Source organism: Lonchura striata, chromosome 1 (genome assembly GCF_050655825.1).
Source record: "Lonchura striata isolate lonStrDom1 chromosome 1, ASM5065582v1, whole genome shotgun sequence".
NCBI lineage: Eukaryota > Metazoa > Chordata > Aves > Passeriformes > Estrildidae > Lonchura > Lonchura striata.
Window position 1 is genome coordinate 80,726,694 of NC_140703.1, and position 15,866 is coordinate 80,742,559.

At 37.2% G+C, this 15,866-nt stretch overlaps 1 protein-coding gene across 9 annotated transcripts in view; it reads right to left on the reverse strand.

Moving 5' to 3' along the window:
* Window positions 1–15,866, reverse strand: part of NALCN (sodium leak channel, non-selective) — a 231,909-nt gene that overhangs the window by 38,263 nt on the left and 177,780 nt on the right. For all 9 annotated transcript variants that reach the window (XR_014949395.1, XM_085556997.1, XM_085556986.1 and 6 more), the window contains one exon: window positions 5,324–5,397. Coding sequence is in view for 8 of the 9 variants with exons in the window: in XM_085556997.1 (XP_085413123.1) it covers window positions 5,324–5,397 (74 nt within the window). In the remaining variant the exon portion in view is untranslated. The remainder of the gene's footprint in view (window positions 1–5,323; window positions 5,398–15,866) is intronic.

A 15,866-nucleotide genomic window follows, 5' to 3' on the forward strand; every position in this document is an offset into this window, starting at 1 on the left:
CAGTGCAGTTACCAGCATAATTCAGCACTGTTTTCACTCTCTATGACTCTATCCTTACTAAATCTTTCTATGCTCACATTATAATTCCACAGAACTTGGAATATATGGTTAACTGTAGCAGCCTAAGATTCCTGGGGAATCCACCTGAGAGGCATTGTAGTGTTTCTTTCTTTAATTTATAAATTTAATTTAATAAGGCACTTTTTGAACAGCCAGCACAATGCACATTTTCATCACATCTACTCTACTGTTCTTTGTAGGAAAAATATACTATTTTCTAAGAAATTTGAATCTGGCTGGTGAAATAAAATGGATTATTAATGGAACTTGGATAACTCAGGCTTTTTTCTTTTCCATGTTTTTTCTTGTTTCCTTCCATATATCTCTAAAGCAAAAAATCAAATAGTCACTAATTTTCTTTAGTGACCACTCAGGCAGGAGCTATGGTAGAAGACTTTCTTTCCTTTGGCAATTTTTATTGTGATTATCATTCTTGCCTTGATGTTTCAGCTTCTCTTCTCACAGATGTTTATATAATAACAATTCTTATTGGAGTGTAGAAGAATCAATAAAAGCAATGCAGAAGAAACCTCAAGTAGTTACCACCTCTCTCAAAATGGATCAATTCCATACCTTCAGTGTTGGAGATCCCATAGCCTCAAAATCTGGCTTCACAACTGTGCTTTGCAGTAATCCATAACAAGGTGTTCATTTGGCACAAGCCCCATGAAACAGAGTAACTTCTTTCCAATGGATATGTGCATTCCAGTATTTCTTTTGGTTTGTCTTTGCATCAGGCAGGTGAAATTCTGTGATGTTGTATACTTGTAGAGATTTAAGTGGTGACTAAGTCTGGATTTTGCATAGATGACAAAAATAATCAATGGAACTTACCTGGAACATTTGTTCTGAGAAATGCATGGGGTCAAAACCTCAAAGTTATGAAGAAAAAAATCATACTCTTAAGAGGGAAAACAAAATATATGTCAAGAAATTTGTTGCAAGTCAGGACCAGCTAATACAAGTCAGTTATTTAACAAAGGCAAATTTTTAATAAAGGGTACCAAAGGTACATCTTCTAGGATTATAGAATCATAGAATCATTTACATTGGAAAATATCTTTGCTCATTCTCTGTATTAATGTTCAGGGAGATTTTATTTAGAGATAAACTTTATAGCTTTCTTAGAAATCACTGTATTTTGCAGAAATACTTGTATGAACAAAGTCTGAATTATCTTCTAGCATATTAACAGACTAGAATAGGATACTTAATTCTTTCTCCCCTTTCTCCCTTCCCCATGTTCCCCCTCCCCCAGCATTCTCAGTTAAGGATAAATGCACTTCCAGGAAGTTGTTTATGAAATGGAATGTTCCACTTAAGCATGAGTTAAGCACTACTCCCTCAGGACCACATCAGACAAATCTTGTCTAGAACAGTGAAAATCTTATTGCACACCCCTAGCATCAGTTGACTATAGGATCAGCTGTAATGAAAAGCAAATAAAATACTGCCTATTTGAAAAAAAAAAAAAAAAAAAGGTTTCCAAACTGTCACAATATATATTTTATATATACATTATAGAGTCTCCTTCCCTGGAGATATTCAAAAGGTGTCTGGGTATGGTTCTGGGCAACTTGCTCTGAGTGGTCCTGCTTGAGCAGGAAGGTTGGACCAGATGACTTCCAATCTCAACCATTCTCTAATTCTGTAAAGCATGGTTTAATGCACACCAGAATCAGGTTTTGCACTATTGACACTTTGATTATGTTTTATACTATGTGAGATCACTTTTAATTTGCTCATTTTCCCCACCATTCTGGGCTGTTTACAACTTATCCTCAGCACTGCAGAGAATGTAGTGATTTATATGTGTGTACATTTTGACTGGGCCTGCTCTACTCTCTCTACTTCAGAAAGCCAGTGGGACTAATAAAGACCCCATTCTTAGATAATGATGGAGCAAGGAATGAGGGTCAGGAGAACTACAGGCACAAAACTTGCTTTTAAGAGGAAAAGCAGTGCTTGCATCAACACAGAGTGAGAGAAAAGTGTGAAGCACTGAAGATATGCAGGAGCAAGTAAATTTGTGAGAAGTGGTTATTGCTGCTGAGGGAAATGGACTGTAATTTTCAGAAAGGAATGGAACTGTTTGCAATTCAGAGGCACTAATAAAATGGATCTTGTTTTGAAAAAGTTGTTCTAAAGGTCTCTAACTTGTACTTTATTTCATTTTTCAAGGTTGAAGTCCCCATCTCAGAATGGGTTTATGTGAAGGGTTAAGGCCTTCATGGTCTGCCACGGGCAATGGTGATGCAAAGCACTGATCAGAGTAAAAGTACCAGGATAGTAGTTGCTACATCCTTGACTTGGTTCCCATGTCTAATTGTGCAAAGACCTCAAGGAGGCAAGGTGAAGACTGGCTTCTAAACTAGGATGCTCGGAAATGCTCCCTGGAGGTGTGGTAAGAAAGCTGCAGGAAAACAAAGATACCCAAGACATCAGATTTCCTGTATAATGTAACAGCAGATGAGCAGGTGAGACACCTAGGACCGAGTGCATGAACCATCTCTCTTGGTGGTCAAGGGCTACTGGTGTCCTTCTTCCTCATCTTGGGAAATAAGATGTATAGCTGCAGCTCAGCATATAAAAGGGGAAAAGTTTGGATAGAGAAGGATGCACAAGAGAGACATGAAGGTACCTATGTGTAATACATGGTCCTCCTATAGTTGGTTATACTGAAACATTCATGATTTGATTAAAAAATAATTTGGCAAGGTTTAAAAACTAGGGGGGGGGGAAGGTCAGAGGTGGACTTAAAATTCCCTTTCAGCACAGCAATTTTATCAAGTTGAAGTTGCCCATGGGCAGCTTTACTATATAGAGGTATTGCTTTGGAAAAATGTTTCTTAATTGAGGTAGACAAAAATGAAGATTTTGCTGGAAGCAATCTTTTCAGAAGGGATATTCTGAGTTATCTCTTATTGTTCTTGGCATAAATGCCATTTCTTCTTTTGTAAGATACTTTGAATAGCTGAGAGTCATCCAATTTTATGAAGGAGTTTACAGCATTTACAACTAAAGCATAAATACAAACTAGAATCTCTCATGTGTTGAGAGTTTGAATTCTCCTGTGTTATTTCAACTGAATCTTAAGTTTCAGCTGTAAGTCTTATCACTTCTTTTTCTGTTTGTTAAATTCCCATGCTGTCAACAGTTCTGTCACTGTCATTAACATGGAAACACTGGCAGTGCTCAGGACCAGCCAGCCCATCACTGGCAATCTCTATCAGTTTGCCTACCAGATATGCCATGAACACAATCTTCCCATGCTGGAACAGGTGCATTGCAAGTGTCATAAAATCAGAGCTTATTTCAGAATTTTGAGTTAATAACAAGGAGCAATAAACAGTATTTGTTCTTTTTCTCAGGAGAGAGAAGACTCTTTGTAAGACTCTTTGTAAATTACTTACAAACAGCCCAAGAAAGCATTAGAGGACATGTAATCTGTGTTTTTCTTACTTGACAGAAGTTCCCTCCTTTTCTCTGTGCTCCTCAAAGTTTATTGCTGATGATGCAGGAAATAGATTGGAAAACTCAGTAAATGTAGGTTAAATTATTAGAGTAAATAGATAATTAAAAATAAAATAGTAAATTAGTAAATGAAAACTTTATTCTTCTGCCTCTGAAACTTCAGAGGAATTCAGGTGAACTGATAAGAAGTTTTTTTACGTACAAGACTTTGGCAGAAGCCATGAATTCAGCAGGATTGAAACTGGCAGGACTGCTTCCTGGTTCTGTCCTTGTATCTCTGAGACCTTAGTAAGTCTAAACAATGGCTTGCTTGGATTCTTCTCCTGCTATTTCAGACTTCTCCTGAAAATGAGGAAGTTCCATGCTGATGGAAAAATTATGAATTTCAATTTCCAGAATGGAATTTTCTTCTCCTATCTAAGAAAGAATGGATGATATCAGGGATTAAGAAAAGCAATTGAATATATAAAAGTAGGGTTTTTTCTTTTGTCTATGTTTTTCCTCTGTAGTATAGTGTATGAAATACACTAAGCAAACTGACATTTGTGGAACCCTGGAGGTGTCAATAAGATTTCACAGTTCTCATATAACAACACAGAATTTCATTACAAATGTTTTACTGAAACACTGCCAGGATGCCTGTATCTAAACCTGTATTTTTAGAAGTATTTTCCCTAATCTATCTGTAACATTAATTCCTGTAAAATCAAGGCACACAAGTGAAAGAAATGCTTACAAATAGTGCACTAAACTTTGTTAAGATAGAATACTTACGGTATTGCATTTACATTTATCAATAATATTTTTATAATGAGTATTCATTTGAATTAGTAATTGTTTATGTTGTCATTATATGGGTTTAAAGATAGAAAAAGTTTCAAGTTAAGTTATACAGTTCTCCTGTGCTGTGTTCTTACAGAGCATTAAACAGAACCAGAGCTGCAAAACTTCTCAAGAAACATCATGATCACAAAGAACCCCTAGTTCACTGCTCCTTATAAAACATTTTCTTACTTAATCTGTACTTTTTAGATCAGGATTCCTGTTAATACTGTGTATTTACCTAGGACCTCTCACTGACAAAATGCACACATAAATGTAAAAACTGTGACCTATAAATTGTTTTCGTTATTAATGCACCCTCTGTTGACAATAGTCATTCTGATGTAAAACCAACAGTGGCATGAAAAACTGCAGCATGGAGTTACCTAAATGATAACTTTAGAAATGGGTCTTGGAGACTTAGGCTTGCATTATTCACTTACAGTACTGCGTAGTTACTTGATACAGAAGACCAAAAGGAGTGATCATTATTAAAACATTCAAGAAATCTTTATACAGAAAGAAGTCATGGTTCTGAAATCTTTTTCACTGTCCATTTGGTACTTGGAATATGACTACCTGTAGTCCATGATTTCTAGTGCACTATCCCTGCAAACATTTATGTACAGATATTTGCAAAAAACAAACTAGAATTCTTTAGGCAAAATAACACCCCTTAGGAACACACCACAGTTCATTTAGAAGGAAGAATTTAAAAGAGCTGAAACATGATTTTATTGCATGATACAATTGAAATATATACTGAAGAAGTACAATCCTTGTCTTTTTGCTGTTCAAGCATATAAAATAGCCAAAGAGCAATTTATCTTTGCTAATGAAGGCAATAGATGTACTACAAAGAGATACACTATTATGAATATTATACATCCAGTAACATTAGTAATAAACAAGGTTGTGCAAAATCAGATGACAGTCAAAACATTATCAAATCGCATCTGACACTTACCTTAGAATTTTATTGATTGCTGTCTCTTTTTCCAGAAGGTTTCTTGCTCTGATGCTGAAAACAGATTTGCGGAGCTATAAAATTAAGAAAAAGACAGCATAAATTTTAATTGTCTTAAAATAGAACTTGTATATGTAACAGACCAATTAAATATTACGATGCTGAGTGCATAAAAAGGATGGTGGAAAACAATCAAATGCTTATGTACATCTTTTGGCCTTCCAATTTGACCCAGAAGTAGATTTGCTGGCTAGCACAAAATTGCTTTATTACACATTTCTGCTCCAATTGGCCAAATCACACTGTTTTGCTACTCCTTCTCCACTTTGGATTTTGACTAGATTGGATCATACTCTGCAGATGCCTTGCTTGTATAAAAGAGCCAGCAAACAAAGTTCAGATGTATCATTTCAATGACATTTTTTTCCCCACAGATGCAGAGAAAAAATGTGTTGAGCAAAAAAATGTTTTTGTTTGCCTCTGGTCATGAACAGTGTTTCAGGAATCTTATTGTGAACAGGAGTTCCTGAATGGGAAATGAAAGGACTGAGATACATGAAAAACAAGCAAGTGATTAACAAACATGGTAAATCAAGAAGCAAACTACAGCTGAAGAATTTAGCTCAGGAATTGCACCTGTGATGAACAGAAAGCCTCTGGCACATTGTAAGATTTAAATCTGTCAACTGTTTGGAGATCATTATCTTGAAGAAAATGGTTGAGAGAGATTTGGAAACTCTTAGCAATCTGTGTCCTGGTTTTGATCAATCTGAAATGGAATCTTTAAGCACATTTCTTTACATGTTCTTTAAATTTTCTAAAACACTACCTCAAATCCAGTCATTTGACAAATAATTTTGCCAGAATTTCTCTGAAGACTCATAATGACTATGAGTCATGGCAGATCTTACTTTGTAGATAAACAGAAGCTTAGAAAATTCCTTAAAAACTTGTTAATTACACTGGCTGTACTTAATAAAATGGATTTCACTTTTTAAAGCATAAACAACTGCTACAGCAAGCCACAATCTCTTTCCTACCCCTTGCATTTACAAGTATGGCCCCTTTAACCTTTCTCATGTCTCATCTCTTCTCTATACAGCCTGTAGAAGTAATAACTCAGATGATTTGAAAACATCCCTACTTTGAGAATCTGTGGGCTCCTTAACCAGCAACTTGAAAATGGAAATGAGGTATGCAACATTTCAGAATGTATTTTGGGAAATAAAGTATTGGAATTTCAGTTAAGATTATAGAAAAATTAATAAACTTGTTGAATATTTGAATATAAACAAGAAAAATTTCCATTGCCTGGATATGGTAAACATAAAAATAAACTGAAAATCCTAGTATGAGATATACCTGTTGTGGACTATATCCAGTGCAGGCAGCTGGGTGTGCAGCTGCAGTGTGAGCTGCAGGTTAAGCTCTGGGGGTGCAGGAACCTGAGCCCAAGGCAAGAGGCCATGAACTGATGACCCTTTGCTTAACAAAGGCCACAAAGACACGGCAGGAGCTGACCACCCCAGACTTTTGCTTGTTTAGACTGTGAGGGTACAAATGTCCAGGGTGCCTTTGCTTGGGGGCCTCTCCTTCAAGGCACCCAGCTCAAGCTGCTATTTTGTAATTCAGTTGTTGTACCAAGACTAAATGATTTTAAGAATCTAGATGTCTGGCAGTCTGCTTTGGGAAACCTGGCGTTGAGCTGGTGAGGAAACCTGGTGTGACTGTGTGAGTTTGGGGTGTGTAGCTGGGGAGGGGACTTGGCACCAGCTCAGGTGATGCAAGAGTGACTGCTAAAGTGGCTCCTGGATAGTCAGACAGGCAAGTAATATAGCATTATAATAAATATACTCTAGGTATAAATATGTCATATATTGAAACACATTTGTGTAGGTTTTAACTAATTTCCAGTATCTTGACACAGGTTTGGTGAATTTATCAGGACTGTACATTATTAGAGTTCAAACTTATGGGAATAATGAGGGTGGAAAACCAGAAGTTTGATCTCAGTTCTTTTTTCCTGCTATAAATAAACACTTTAGAATAATTGCAACTACATGAAACATCAGAGGGAAAAAGTGTGCTACCTAGTAATGTGTTTTGTCCATTTATTTCTAGTAACAATTCCTGTTAACATCTTAGAAATTGAAAATATTTAAAATATAGGAAGTATTAATTTTCTACAATTTTTCTATTTTTTGCCCATCTGATTTCAGTAAAAAAATCTGAGTCATATACATTTTTCCTGACAGTTTCAATACAGCTCCTTATCTGTCATAGACCACTTCTTTCCAGTGTTTAAATTAGGTGACAGAACACTTTGGCCTTAAAGGTTGTGGCCCAAACAAGGAAATTCACCCAGGTCATCAACAAGGGAACATGCCCTAGGAAAGCAGGAATGAGGAGTCTATGTATTTCTAAAGACTCCAAAAGGATGTTGAGAAGTCCTTTAGTGCTTCCACAAGCCAAATGTTAAACTACCTAGTGCCAGCAAGAAGAAGAATGTCTGAAGAAATGCTGGCAGGTCTAGGACCAGGGACTGCTGAACCTCGATCTAGGCAGCAAGACTAACAAAGCAGACAGTGGTGTATGTTCTGCATAAAACCCCTGCTAAATCCCTATGCCACCCCAGCTGGAAATGTTTGGCCCCCTGTGCTTGATGCCTTCAATGAACACCGTAGTTGTGCTGATGATGTGCAAGAGCAGTGCTGTACTATGATATTTGGCTGTCACACAGCCAGAGGTGCATCAGCCAGAGAGATGAAGGGAAGCTGTAGGAAGAAGTGCATGTCTGGAGTCACTGAGATGGGAGAGAAAAGACTGGGCATTTTCAAAGCTGTTCATGAATTTTATTTAGTGATGCTTGAACAAATATATAATAGAATTACAGAATCGTGGAATGTGCTGAGTTGGAAGGAACCCAAAGGATCATGAAGTCCAAATCCTGGCTCTGCACAGCACACCCCAAGAATCACACCATGTGCCTCAGAGCATTGTCCTAACATTTCTTGAGCTCTGTCAGGCTGGTGCTGTGACTACTGCCCTGGGGAGCCTGTTCCAGAGCCCAGCCACTCTCTGGGTGAAAAACCTTTTCCTAATATCCAACCTAAACCTCTCCTGACACAACCTAAGGCCATTCCCTCTGATTCTGTCACTGGTCACCACAGAGAAGAGATCACTGCTTGCCCCTCCCCTTCCCCTCATGAGGGAGTTGTAGACTGAGATAAGGTTTCCTCTCACTCTTCTTCTCCAGGCAGAAGAGTGACCCCAAATGCTCCTCATATGGCTTCCTCTCCATGCCTAAGAAGTCACATGAATGGGGAAAGGTATGAGAACATCACATTATTTGTGCAGAGTGTATTTACTTTTCCTTCACACTTTTTCACGACTAGCTGTGAAACTTGCAGAGGAGACAGGACATCCTTGGGCCTAAGCACACCCAATGGACTGCAGCTTAGGTGAAGTTTTGAAGTTTTTTTAACAATCACATCTGTACCTGGACTGTGATGGAATTTAGATTGGAGTCAGGTATCCATTCTTTAATTTAGGAATACATAGGCATATACAAGATCCTAGAGTTTGGTCTCAGTGGTCCAAAATGGAATTCACAAAACAACCTAGGTACTTGCAAGGATTATGACTTTTGAAGACAATGGTCCTCCTTTCTTTTTCTGAAGGAATCAGTAGCCATTCCTTCAGCAGAACACTGGTGAACTTATCTTGAGTTAAAAATATGCAGAAGAAGCAATACATGAAAATACTTTTAGATAAGAACAATTGATCTATTTCTCATATTCAAAGGATCAGTAGTCAGTCAAATAGCAACATACATATGTCAATATGCATGCTGAAGAAAATCAAACACTATAGGTTTTTAAAATATGCATCCTTATTTCTATATTAGATAAATGAACTAAACTACTTCCCATTTAATCTTCCAAATTTGCATAGCACACCAGGCAAATGCAATGGGACTGTACAAACAGAAAAGGGACTGATGATCCATATTTTGTTTAATAATGTGTAGATGCTTCATGCTGGTGTAGAATGAGGCTAGCAATTAAAACTTGTGATACCTGCCGAGTTCTGGAATGTTGCAGAGGAAATTATAAACAGTGTTAACATACAAAAGAGATTACTCAATCAGACAATGTGAAATTAAGTAAGTACAGTACACTCTACTGAGGTTATTTTAGGGTGTATCTGTCTAGCCTGCTGGGTTTTTTTATTACAGATTGTGCTGCACTGTGAGGACACCCTCAGTGTATCTTTATTAGCCTTTATTTATTTATTTACTTCTCTCTACAACCTATAAGTACACTTCATGCAGAAACTACAGTGTCATAAAGCTTTCTGCTAAAGAACATTATTTTTTAGCATATGACACTGTCTCAAAATCACATAACAGCATCCGATTACTCTAAAATATGTTTTCAGAAACACACTTTAAAGAACTCTTGCACTTTAAACTGCAAGGACCTGATGTGGCAGGTCAGCAAATTCCCAGTGCTATTTCCTGAATGGAAAGGTTTTAGATGGCTACAATGTGCTGCTGATAAACCATGAATAAAGCTTGTTCTTTATTGTCTTGGTTCTTACATTTCTTTGAGATTATTTACACAAACCACAGAATTACAAAATCTGCAGGTAGTGCTTCTCTTACACAAGTGTTGATACCCTATGCTGCTGTTGGCAGGACAGACTTTAGGCAGACAAAATAATTCAGTTCAGTCAGAGTGAACTTGGTCTAAATGCTACATCCCATGAAATCCTATTTGTCGACAAGGACAAAGCAACCATTGTAATATAAGCTAAATCACTGAACATTGTTGCTCTGCAAGTGCCACCCGCTGCTGTGAAAAGGTACTGCAGACACTTTCAATAACTTTATTTAGTAGTGTATTTCAAAAATCCAGGCTTTCTACCCTGACAGAAGAAAATCCTTGGCATAAGATCAAAAGCAAAGCAACACAAGAAAATACCTTTGTGAAGTGTCAGGAAATGACTGTGGACCAGTTCTACATACTAGATGTACTGGCACAGCAGTGCTGACTTCAGGGCAATGTTTGCCAACTTACACCAGCTAAGACATAACTGAATGGTTTTATGTTTTGAGAAATGCTGTATATTTTTGTTTGCTAAGGTTTGATGTGTTTCTCTAGAAACATGTTTGTAGTGCCTAGACCTCAGCAAATGCTACATAAAGCAACTATTTTCAACTTGAATTTGATAAAAAATTGTATTATATCAACAGGTAAAATCTGTGGTGATGTGCATAATTTTTGTATCAGACTGCTTCAGAGCTGGCAGAAGAAACAAGTGTTGGTGGTTGTTTAGGAATACAAAGTGACACAAGGTCATACATAAATCATGAAATATCTGAAATGTTTGCTTGACAGTAGAAAAAAAACCAACAGTGCATGCAGTGCATTTCCATAAGGTAACTTCTTAAGTTTTATATGAAAATAAGGAGTTTTGGCCTAGTGCTGTTAATAATGCTCTTACAGGCAACAGCAGGACCATATGGGAATAGTCTGCTGTGCCATGCCAGAAATTCCAAGGAAGGAAAAAAAAACCTCCAAAGCTTCTGTTTTATTTTGGAATTTGTTGTATGCCAATACAATATAGACTTGAATGAACAGATTGTCAGGTACTGTATTGTTATTTAAACATGTACAGCTTCTAGGGAAAATATGAAGAGTTGGTACAAAAAGCAATGTATCAGAATAATTTTTATGAAAGAGCAAGGAAATATTTGAGAAGAATCTGTTCAAAGCTTGAGCATTCCATAAAACATAGGCTACTCCTGTCCCACAGGAATTTGCTGTGTACCCTCTCAAATGCAAATATTTGTTCAACAACATTCTGCATCTTTGGTTTGAAGAGATTGGACTCTTTGAAAATGAGTGTGACAGAAGTCATATGAAGAGTGATGGAAGGCCAGACTGCAAGTTTTTGGTAGGTACCTAACAAAATGTTCACAAAATTTTAAGCAAGTTAAGCGACTATAGAATTTCTTAAGCTCTCTTGAAAAATTTGCATAAAGGCTGAAATGATGAGGGCGCTCTAGAAATCACTAATCCATTTCCCTCTGTCAAAGTAGAACTAAATATCTTCATTTGGACTTTGAAAATCTGGCCCTCTGTGAGGTTGTCCTATGTAAGAAATACGCTCACTACACAGTCAAGAAAGTGGTCTAGCATTAGATAAGTGCCCCAAGAACTGAAAGATTGTCCCTTTGGATTAGATGTCTAGAATGAGAAGTGGCATAATTGCCTTAACTCCTGGGAGTCATTGACCTGAAACAGCCTTGATTCATTTTGTAGCCCTTGATTGCTGCCTCTCCCCTAAGGAAGGTAAAATTCTTTTAATTAGCTGACTACTGTACTGGAAAATCTACACAACTTTTCATAACCAAGAACTTTTTAAAATTAGGTCTGAAAATGTGGACAATGCTAATATTAGCACTCATAAAATCTCGAAAGACCTAATGGGGGGATAGTCCATCTCAGACACATGGAAGAGCAACTCGAGGGAAGGAGAAGGATCCTTCTCTTTTATGCCTTATAGTAACATGGTTGTTTTTTTTCCACTTTGGTATACCTGAGTTTTAAACTTTCATAGGTTTAATGGGTAGATTTTTTGTAAAAATATAGAATGGTTTGGGTTGGAAGGGACCTTGAAAGACCATCTAGTCCAACCCCCTTGCAATGTGCAGGAACATCTTCAACTAGATCAGGTTGCTTAGAGCCTCATCCAACCTGAAACTGAATGTTTTCAGGAATGGGGAACTCACCATCTTGCTGGGCAAATTGTTTCACTGTTTTATCATTGCCATCATAAAAAAGTTTTCCTTATATTTAGCCTGACTCTACCCTTGTTTAGTTTAAAAGCATTACGCCTTGTCCTATGGCTACAGCCCCTTGTAAAAAAAGTCTGTCCTCGTACTATAAGTCCCCTTCAACTACTGAAAGGCTGCTATAAGGTTTCTCCAGAAGTTTCTTTCTCCAGACTGAAAAACCCTCTTTCAGCTTGTTCTCATAGAAGAGACAATCCCTCTGAAATTTTGGGAAGTGCAGCCTTGGACAAGTTTGCTTCCTTTTGTTTTCTGTCTTCTCAGTGCGGGAGTCAGGGAGACCCTGTGAAGAGCTGATAAAGAGCACAGGGTAGATTACTTGTGGCAGCCAACAGCAGATGGAATGAAGGACACCAGGCCAAGCTGATGTAGGGTTTTTATACATTTGGCTGGGTGTACAGTGCTGGAGGAGAAGGCTCCCCTCTGCACTTTGAGCTGGGGATCTTGAAGCTGTAGGGAAGAAGGGACTGTCCGACTGGGCTGGACTGAGAATGGAAGATATGGACAGGGAGCTTCAAGGGAGAGGTAAGGAAAACTATTGCTTCTGGTCGTATAAGCACATGTACTTGCCTATGTTAGAAAGTAGTGATCATTACTGTTATTGATCAGTTCTTGTGAATTAGTCATGGAGGATGCAGGAGGCTGAAGGGCCTGGGAATGGAGATCTGTATTCTTTGGAAGATGCAGGAAAAAGTAATGTAGAAGGTTCAAACAGAAGGGCCTTCCTATAACTCAATTCCTCATTGTCTCTTTCCTCCACACCAAACTAATGTGTGCTCTTTGTTAAAGTACAATTGCACTAAAACATTTTCATGTTTGTATTATGTTTGATTAAAGAAAAAAGAGAAGTATGATCATATAATTGTATTTTAATACATCTTCACAGCCTTTGTATCAAACACTTTAGTGTAAAACTCATGAAATTCAGGAGGAAGTCCTGAATTATGGCTCTTTTTGAAAATGGCAAAGTATCCTTTCCCTGGCCTCCTTTCTTTCAAAATGCAATTGAAAACTGACATTTTTTCAGGCAGACTTTTGAACATACTATGCAGAGGCAAGAGTGACAGAGCAATTTAAAATCATCAGAAGTCAGAGACAGACCACAACAGAACAGTCTTGCTACTGTTGCAGTTGTCTTCTCCACTCTGAAGGCAAACATGCTCAGAGAAGTAAAATATCACCAGCTCAAATGTGTATTTGGTAAAATGCTTAATGAGGAAGAAATCTATAAATTAGTTATTTAGACACAGGGACATTTTTATATATCTATTTTATATGAAAACAAGAAAATCTTTAAAATGCAAAAGAGATAAAGAGGTCAGCTGATTTTCAGTAAACCTGAAATACATCAATGTATTTATGTATATTAACTTCATTAGAAAGAACTGATGAGAACAGATAAGGCACAAAAATCATCTTTGAAAATCATGACTGTAATGAGCAAGAAACTGTTGGATCCATAAGCCAGTATCATTCCAGCAGGTAAATTGTTTTAATGACTTTTCTGAATGTCATAACAAGATAGATTTTGGCATTGTCCTGTGAATGACATAAATAGGTAAGACTTGAAGTACTTGGCTGTGTTTATTTAACAAGTGCTATATGGAAACATAAATTATAGAACAGAATTCAATTCAGACAAACTAAGAAAATTAAGAAAAAGTTTGAATGATTTTTGTTAATATGTATGAAATTCTGTAATAATTGCCTCAGAAAAAATGTAGTATTTAGTAGTATTTAAAAAGAAATAATCCTTTCTATTTGGAACACATGTGCAATTACACTTTATTAGTTTCTGCTATATTCAAAATTAATGTCATCAAATTATTCTTTCAAATTACTTACAGAAAAGAATAATAAGGAACACAACACTATTGTATCTTTTGTGCCAGAATTCTTCTTTTCACAACTGAAAGCCCAAAATAAAGTTCAGAGAGGTTGATTAACTTGGGATATAAGTTTATTACAGTAAGAAAAAGAAATTCTGAACATTGTAATTTGAGTAAATATTCTACCCTTAGTTTTAAGGAAGAAGTACAAATAAAATATATGAGCATGTCTTCGCCCTTGATGGTTTTTTGAAAGGTATCTTGGGACATCCTGTCTTCCATACTAAAATATATGCCTTAGAAAACCTGAAAGGCTATTTCAGCTTTTGCAATTACAAACACCTTTTACAAGGAAAAATCCTTTTGGAATGCTCTCAGAAGTTTGGGGTTTTTTTCCTCAAGAAACAGAATAGTTAAAGAAGCTGAGCACAGGTCAGGAAAAACATAGAACATAGAACATATATCCAAATTAAACAAAAACATCTTATGAAGTATTAGGTGGCATGTCTCAGCAGCTCACAAAAGCAGTATCTATGATATTACCAAAATATGTTAAACACAGATTCCAGCATGAGGTCTGCCGCTGAATATTCACAGTCCTCCATGGTAATGGCTCTGGCTACTTCTGAGATCAGCTCTGACTTCCTGACCACAGCCTCCCTTCACAAAGGTACATTCTGCTGTAAGCAGAAATGGAAATCAGTGGGAGAGCCATATAGTGTGGGAGGTCAAGCTTTCCCAGAAGCTAGACCTTAGTGCTGCACCTGGCTCCCACCAGAGAAAGGAATGGCTACTAACTGCACTGCTTGCAGAACTAAAACCAGAACTCATCAGGGAATCAGCAAAGAAACAGGATGATAGAAGGGAGAGAAAAGAGAAAATATGTTTGCTGCTATCAAATTAATCTTATAAATGGAGAAATAAGGGAGCTGACTTGATTATATTCCTTCAATTAAGTGGGAGATGTTCCAAGCCTGAATTATAAAATACTTGGATGTATTAAATGCTCTCGTGCTTTCATTTGCAATTCACTCCTGCTTTGCCACTGTTGCAGACATGCACATGGGTTGTCTGTACTATCTGTGCATATTGAACCATAAGCATTTTCAAAGTTCATCTCATGAGTCTGTCAGTTTTGAACTCTAATCTAACAGCCATGTGCTGTGTCATATGCCAAGGATAAGTAACCAGTTCAGAAGTGCCCATCCCACAAAAATTTTCTCCAAGGTTTGCTAAAACTTGAATGTCTCTTAGGAAAGCATTTTGAAGGGTTTCTGTGCCCCTCTGATTCCAGTCTTGATGTTAAGAAGGTAAAGCCAATGCTCTACAGCCAACTCAGATATATTTCACTGGACACCTGATTTGTTCTAAATCTCACATTAATTCTTTGTCCCTCTGAAACTTGGTGCAAATATACCTCAGGCTATGTGAAAGTCACAGAGATGTCCGTATTTTCTGCCAACTTCCTTTCTTCTTATCCACCCACTCACACTAAAATTACGTTTCCATACTTCATCCAGTTCTCCCGGCCAAGAATTTACTGAAATATTGGTTATCTAAGGAAATTCCCAGCATACTGTGAATAATTTTCATAAAAGTGTAGAAATATAAAAGAACACTTCCCTCTCTGTCCCTAAAACTCCCCTTGTTCCTCACCTACAATGTACATTTAATACCCAAAATCTCTCCTTTAATCTTGTACTTTTTCCAATAAGTCTTCCTTCTTTCACCAGAAAATAACTTCACAGTGCTTTCTACTACGACAAGGGAAATGCTCACCAATTGGAACAATCCTGGTTTCTCTAATTTGACCATGGGTTCTTCAATTGATGGCCTGCAGACCACATCAGGACAG